Source organism: Nannospalax galili, unplaced genomic scaffold (genome assembly GCF_000622305.1).
Source record: "Nannospalax galili isolate Female #2095 unplaced genomic scaffold, S.galili_v1.0 scaffold1224, whole genome shotgun sequence".
Taxonomy (NCBI): Eukaryota; Metazoa; Chordata; class Mammalia; order Rodentia; family Spalacidae; genus Nannospalax; species Nannospalax galili.
The window spans coordinates 344647-352349 of record NW_008351701.1 but is presented as its reverse complement, the minus strand read 5'-3'; the positions used below and the strand labels follow the sequence as shown (position 1 = coordinate 352349).

The 7703-nt window shown below is 54.9% G+C and overlaps 1 protein-coding gene across 1 annotated transcript; it reads right to left on the bottom strand.

Annotated features, from left to right (window-relative positions):
• Nucleotides 1–3856: 3856 nt before the first annotated feature.
• Nucleotides 3857–7697, bottom strand: Aqp5 (aquaporin 5). Its single transcript, XM_008848759.2, has 4 exons — nt 7210–7697; nt 6004–6168; nt 5465–5548; nt 3857–4687 (listed from the first exon to the last, which is right to left on the bottom strand). The coding sequence occupies exons 1-4, from the start codon at nt 7570–7572 to the stop codon at nt 4502–4504; spliced, it is 798 nt and encodes a 265-aa protein (XP_008846981.1). The 5' UTR covers nt 7573–7697; the 3' UTR covers nt 3857–4501.
• Between the last annotated feature and the right edge of the window lie 6 nt (nt 7698–7703).

Here is a 7703-nt window from a genome sequence, read left to right as displayed (position 1 = left end):
TTTTTTTTTTTTACCTTTGTGTGTGTGTGGCAGGGGTCAGAGGACAAGTTGCTGGAGTCAGCTCTCTTCTATCATGTGGGTCCCAGGGATTGAACTCAGGTCATCAGGGTTGCTGCCAGGTGCCTTCACCAGCTGAACCATCTTGCTGGCCCATCTCTCCCATTCTTTGAACCTCCCCATTCTGTTCACCCTCCCTGTTCCCTCTGACTTCCTGTAGATGTGGACCAACCCAACCCATGATTCTCATCCTACCTAGAAAGCCAGGCTATCAACAAGACTTCTTCCACCCCCACACCTCATCTTAATCTCACCATGGCCCATGCCCTCCCAAGCTGCCCATGGCTCTAAACAAGAAGTGGCTCTTCTCCTATGCCAGAGAGATCCTTCTAAAATGCCACACTGGTCACATCACCCCTCTACTTAAAACACCTTGAATGGCTCCCCATTGCCTCAGGCTCATTTCTGAATACCCATGCCTAACATTCAAGGAGAGATCCCCTCCACCACCCTCTTTACTCCGAACATTTAGTTTCCCCAAATGAGCTTCTGAGCTACAGAGGCCCTTCTTCCTTGTCTCTGTTTAAGGTGTTGCTCAGGTGCTGTCCCTCTATGAAGCCTGCCCTGGTGATCCTCCCCAGCAGAATCAGAGTGAACTGCACAGAGAAGCTGGGTTTGAGCAAAGGCAGGGTAACAAATGAGGGTGGCTGTGGCACCCTCGGGGTACTTCAAGGGCTGCCTTCCTGCCCTCTTCTCGGTTGGGCCTGATAGAGGGATGGGCATTTACCAGTCCCTCTATCTGATCTAGCATGTTTCTGTATGTACACCAAACAGCAGTAATGTGTACTGAGAGCTTTTCATGAGACAAGTAGTATTTTGGACATTGCCATGTATATCATGCCCCCGACCAATTGCTTACCTTCTGCCACCTCAGTACCATGCTTGTAAAATGGGTATAATTCACATCTCCCCATGTGTTCGAAGGAATGTGCAGACACCTAGGAAAGTGCTTCTAGTCAGAAATGCTCACTATTATGATTACACTTCCCCCCTACCCCTTCCAGGGGCACAGCAGCAGTGGAGATTGGCTGGAATTAGAAGGGGCTTGACTGCTATGGTGGGTCTATGCCAGGGACCACCTGCAGCCCTGCTCTGTAGATGTGAAGCCACTAAGTGCAGTGGCAGCCCCTTTCCCAAGTTCATATGGGACAGAGCCTTCTTGGGCCCTGTTTAGCCTGGGACAAGGTCCTTCACCCCCCGAGGGCAGGCAGCATTGCCCAGTTTCAGTGTTACCTGCCCCAGCCAGCACCTTCCTGGACACAGCCAGTCCTGGGCTCTAGTGGCGTGCTTTGCACTCACTTATGCTCAGAGGCCTTTTGTCAAGGTCCTGCACCTGGTGCAGCTCCTTGTGGATAGAGCTGACTGAAGCCTTCTCAGCCCAGGGACGGGAAGGCCAGCAGTAGGGAGAACAAAGACCTGGCCGGAAGGAGGGCACTCAAGGCGGCTTCTGCCTCTCACACTGACTCCTACAAGACACTGGCAGGTTGGGAGGTCTGATACTCTCATTCCCTCAATGGAGGAGGTTGCCCCTGGAGAGAGGAACAGAAGGGAGGGGAGTGGGAAACTCTAAATGGGAGAATCTAGGCTCTCTTACACTCATCTTCAGACAGCGTCAGAGAGGTGACACAGCGTGCGTGTGCAGGGGTATGACTTCACACGGGTGTGCTGGAGGACACACGGAGTCTGGCCCCTTGAGAGTGGGTGGTGGTGGTGGGGGGTGGCTGTGGCTCTGCACACTTGGAGTGAGTCTATGCTGAGGGACAGGGAAGACAGAGAAGGCATATCCATCCTGAGCAGAGCTGAAGTTCAGCGCCATGGCCTGGAGCCTGAGATAGATGCACAGGTTTAATGTGGGGGGTGCGGAGGGAGGTAGGGAGGAGGGGAGGAAGGGGGGAGGGAAGGGGGGAGAGAGAGAGCGAGAGAGACTTAGCTCATGAAATAGCATGCAGGTGCACAGCGCCCCCTGCTGGACAAATAGCCCCAACCACAGCAACTTGCCAGCCCAAGCTCTTGAATCCTCACCCAACAACACAGGGCAGGTGTCACCAGCAGGAAGCTGGAGACCAGTAACTCTCTCTCTGGCTAGATGCCCTACCCATGCCAAGGGTCTACCTCTCCTAAGCCCACCGTTCACCCTTTCACACCTCCTTGGGGTCCTTTAGAGAGAGGAATATAAACTTCTGGGCTGGAGTGAGGCCAGTCACAGATGTACCTGAACCAGTCTTCTGAAAGCCAAGAGAGGCTTTCCTCTTTTCTGCACCTCCTCCTGGGTAGTGGGTGAGGTGGGTTGAGGAGGGGTTTCTTCCTGGTGGCCCCAGGGAACCTAAGCCTGAGAGACTCCTACTTTTGAGCTCCCAGCCTCATCCCCACCTGGCCAGAGCACAGTCCTAGGGAAGAGGACAGATTGTAGATTTGGTGGGCGAGTCTGCCCCCTGCTGGTCAGAGCTGGCCCTTGCACCCCCACCACCCCGGCCCCGCAGGAAGGTGGAGGCGGCAAGATGGGCCACATTCTCTCACACACATTCTGTGACTTGGTGGTCCTTGGAAGCCTGTGGGGTAGGTAGGCAGGTTGGGGCCTGTGGTTGCTGCTCCTACTCAGACCTCAGGCTCTTTCGGAAGAGAACTGGGTGGTCCAGTCCCTCAGCCTGGGTCTGCAGCAGCCCCTGGAGCTGCTTTTCCCTTTCCTTCCTGTGGCTTCTCCTGCCCTGCAGAGGTAAAGCCGAGGAGAGGTTCTCCGGACGCCCTGCAGTATCAGGCAAGTCTGGAGAGCAGAGGCCCTGTTCATCCATATCCCAGTTCCTCTCCAGACTACAGGGACCTGGCCCTGTCTGTACCAGCACCTTATCTTCAGTCTGTCTCATTTTCTCACAGCAACCCATGTGGTAGGGAAATATAAACCCAGTTTAAGGGTTTGTTATTCAAGTTGCAGCCCTTCACTCTGCACACCTTAACTGTGACTCTGGGCTGGGTCCTGAGCTGCTCCTTCCCTGTTCCTCACACAGAGCTGGCCAGTGCCAGGCACCTCACTCATCTGGTTCCCATCACTACCCTGTGAAGAAGCGTTCTGATGTCATTTTACAGGTTAAGAGATGAGGCTCAGAGGTTGCAGGATGAAGGCAGACAAGGACAGGAGGGAAGGATGATGTGACAGGGGACCCTGAAGGGCAGAGGTAGAAGAGAGGAGACCTGGGAAAGGGCTGGGCAGGGAAAAGCTGCTGTGCATGTATAGGGATGTTGCCACCTCTGCTCACAAGCTATCAACATATCTCCTTTCAGAAACGTGGAGATCCAGAAAAGGCCCTGGGCTGGGCCTCTTCTCATGACAGAACCTGGCTGGTCACTCCTTCGGAATCTCAAGGGGCTGCAGTCAGTTCCCTTCTCCACCCTGCCTGGCACACCCAGGCCCTTCATAAGTTATCAGGGACTTGACATAGCTGAAGGGAGACATGGGGGTGGGGGGGAGGCATGTGACTTCTGTGAGGACCCCTTCTCTGTTCTCAGCCCCCCCCCACCCTTTCTGGCCTCTTGATCTGTTTCTAGGGCCTCCTGTTTCTATATTTGGTCTTCTCTCTCTCCCCCACTCCCCCAGCTCTCTGATCATCTCAGCCTCTCCTTAGTAGCTTCTCTTTCTTTTCAGAGGACTTGTCTTGGTTTTCTTTGTACTCTGTGGTAATCACAAGTGAGGATATGAGATTACCAAGAGGAAAAGTGACTGGCCAGTGTCCCAGGAGGTTTCTGGAGAGAGAGGCAGATTATGAAGAGCATTGCTTTATTGAGAAGCCCTCAACCCAAATACCAGCAGTCCCCCAATCCTTGGCCAGAAATAAATAAGGTGGTATTCAATGAATCATCTGTCCCTCTGCTGAGGAGCTCTTGGGGGAAGTCCCCTCTGCCAGTGTCCCAGGAGGTTTCTGGAGAGAGAGGCAGATTATGAAGAGCATTGCTTTATTGAGAAGCCCTCAACCCAAATACCAGCAGTCCCCCAATCCTTGGCCAGAAATAAATAAGGTGGTATTCAATGAAGTATCTGTCCCTCTGCTGAGGAGCTCTGGGGGAAAGTCCCCTCTGCCCACCGGGGGGCTGGCTCTGGCACTTAAGGGGTTGGATTGGGTGGAAGAAGCAGACTGCAAACCACCCCTTTCTGGTCTGGCCCTGGGAAGCCTGTGAGGTTGGCACTGTGTTCACAGTCTCTGAGATCTGACTTATGGCAGCACACTCTGCGCAAACCTAGAGAGACCCTATCCCTATCAGACTCCAGACCCTGGCCCCCACCCAAGTATCCCCATCATGGACTCCTGCTCCCATCTTTATCTGCAGCATGGGGAGCCAGTGCCTCTTCCTCAGCCAAGAGGACCAACTCTGGGGAAGGATGCTTTGAGGTCTATTTTTCTTCTTTTTTTCCTGTACTTCAGGGCCTAAGGGGCTGGCCCCTGTCTGATGCTGGTCAGTGTGCTGTCAGCTCTATGGTCTTTTTCCGTTCCTCCCGATGTTCCTCCCAGTCCTCCTCAGGCTCATATGTGCCCTTGATGACAGCCACACGCTCACTGAGGCTCAGGGAGGAGGGGAAGAGCAGATAGAAGTAGAGGATGGCAGCCAGGATGGCCCCTACGATGGGCCCCACCCAGAAGACCTGTGGAGACAGAGTCGAAGTCAGAAGCTGAGCTCCAGGCCTCAGGGACCATGACTTTCCCCACCAGAAGACAGATCCATGGACCCTCAGAGGAGATGGATATACAGACTTCCGGATCTCCAGAGGGAAGGATGTCTTCCCACCTTGTGGACTGATACACTGTCAGCCCAGTTCTCAATGGCAAAGTCATGGATCACAGACACACAGACCCTCTAAGGAGGTAGGCAGAACCCAAGATGGACAGGCTTCCCAACCCCACCCTGGAGGGAGGCAAATGAACCTTCTGAGGAGACGGGGCCTTAGACACATGTGTTTTCCAAGATGCAAAGCTGAGCCAGCTGCTCCCCTTTTGAAAACCCTGCAAGGGCCTCTGCTGCCCCCCCTTTGGAGCTCCAAGCCTGACTGCTGCATGGTGGCAACAGATTGTTCAGAGGAACAGACCTGCAAGAACAGCCTCCCAAGCTCTCTATAGGGATAGATAAGTAAAACCCCAAAGGACAAATATACAGAGGGACAGACAAAAATCCTCAGAGGAGAGCAACACAGATCCCCTCTGTAACTCTAGAGAAAGTACAGATCCCATCTCTAGAGGGGTGGACGCTTTCCACCCCTGGCTGCACCTCATTCCCTTCTGTGTTCACCTCTCTCTCTCAGGCCATACATCCCAAGCCCACCCCCAAGTTCCAGGCTCTGAGCATCCAGAAAGTTCTGTTGGTTCTCTGCACTGCCATGTTTGCAGCACTCAGTGCCAGGGATCCAGGGAGGGCCCACACTCACCCAATGCGAGGGGCTGAACCGCTTCATGACCACCGCAGGGCCAAAGGAGCGGGCTGGGTTCATGGAACAGCCAGTGAAGTAGATCTGGGTAGATGGGGGCAGCAGTGAGGAAGGCTCCATCTCCACCACTCCCAGAGGACCCCGACTCTCCCAGGGTCACACAGCAGTCCAGGTATCAACCACGTTTCAAACCCAAGCCTCCCAATTCCCAGGCTGCTGACTCCTTCCATGGATCCCAGCTGTCCACCTAACCATGCACCCCTACCCATAGCCCCCTCCCTTCTCTGCCTTCTGTTCAGGCTTGATTCCCTGATCTACCCTCCCTTTCCACTTAATTCACATCTTTTCCTAGCCTAGAGGGTTTTATTGGGAGAGGGGCGTCAAAGCTAGGGCTCAGTAGGTCCACAGCCTAGCAGCCCCAGGATCAGGCCCTAAACTCCGCTGCGTCTAATCAGTCTGGAAGGAATCTGTTCTGGGGCTCCATTATTCGTCCTGTGGCTTCCCGCCATGACACCCTAGCTACTGTTAGCCTTACTCACCCCCACGAGGTGGCCCAGTGTGACAGACAGGCCAATGGACAAAGCTGGGGAGCCCACAGGGCTGGTGCGTCGGGAGTCAGTAGAGGAGAAAATGCAGAGTGCCAGCTGGAAGGTCAAGATCAGCTCCACCACCGTGGCCTTGCCAGGTGTTGTGTTGTTGTTAAGCTGTAGGGGTAAGCTGCGTTAGAACCCTGCTGCCTTTAGGCTCTGTGACCAGAGGTAGGGAAGCAGGGCTTTGGGCCTTCAAGGACACCTAGAAAGGTAAGTCCTGCACATGACAAACCAGAAAGGCCATTCGCTGGCAAGACTACTTCAGTGTGCACAAGCTTGACGCTCAGGCCTGTGGCCAAAGGGCAGGGTGTCAGGAGAGTGTTCCTGGACGCCATCCTGTCAACGGCTCTGACCAATCCCCAGCCCCAACAAGCTGGCATTTACCCTCCCTCCTGTGGGCAGCTGCCCAGTTTGCCTACTGCAAACTGCCCCTGGCCTCCTACCCATGCCTGACCTGCTGCTGGTGCCAACCTCAAACCCGTCTCTCCGGTGTGGCTGACTCACAGCTTGACAATGGCGGAGAAAATCCTCCTCTGTGTTTGATTAAGGAACCTAGTTCACATGGGACAGGGGATTGAATCTAGGACTGCAAAAGTAGGAAGGAGGCAGCAAGGGGCATGAGTCAGGGTGGCAAAAGGGAGCTCCAACATCCAACAGACACCACTATGCACCGGCATCATATGAGAAGACGGTCACATCATGGTTTCTAAGTGTAATGTCCATGATACCTGCTTTGGTATGACCATCCCCACGTAATCGATAAGAAATAGGAAACACTGAGAAGCTAAGGCTACCCCAAAGCACCATTACCACTCATTGCTCTCTTATGGTTCCATTAAAACTATATAACCAAGGGGATGACAAGGAAACGCAGAGGTGAGGGAGGAGTCAGGAAGAAAGGGTGTTTCCGCAGGTTCAGGAAGGGAGGCCAGATGGAGGAGAATAAGGGGAGGGGGCAGACCAAGTAGAATATGAACAGAGGCTGAGGTTGGGGCGAACAGTTTGGCCAGTAGATTGGTCTGCCAGGCCTTCCTGGAGAAGGTGTGCATCGGCCCTTTGATTGTATCCATTCTCAAGATGGGGCTTGGGGAGGGGGGTCTCCTAAATGCGTCCCGGGGTCTCTGCCCACCCCTCTACAGTCTCATGGGCACTCACCGCATTGACGGCCAGGTTACCGCGGGCATTGAGTGGTGCTAACCAGTAGAGGAGGCCTGCCCCAGCAATGGCGCCCACCAGCTGTGCGGCCACATAGAAGATAGCTCGGAGCAGCGAGATCTGGTTGCCTACTAAGAGGGCCAGAGTAATGGCCGGGTTGATGTGGCCACCGCTCACAGGTCCCAGAGCTTGGGCCAAGGTACCTATGGCCAGGCCAAAGGCCATGGAGATCTGCAGAATGGAGGGCAGCGCCGAGGGCCACTTGAGTGCCGAGCCAAGGCCGAAGAAGACGAAGATGAGGGTGGCCAGGAACTCTGCAAACACGGCCTTGAGGAAGGCTATGGAGCACACCTCCTTCTTCATGGTGGCCTCGGGGGCCCGGCGACAGCGGCTGCGTCTCGCAACGGCCGTCGGGGCGGCTGCGGCGGGGGCGGCAGGAGTTTGGCTGCGGGACGCCGTGCGCGGTGCGGCGCCCACTCCGTGCCTGGCGGCCT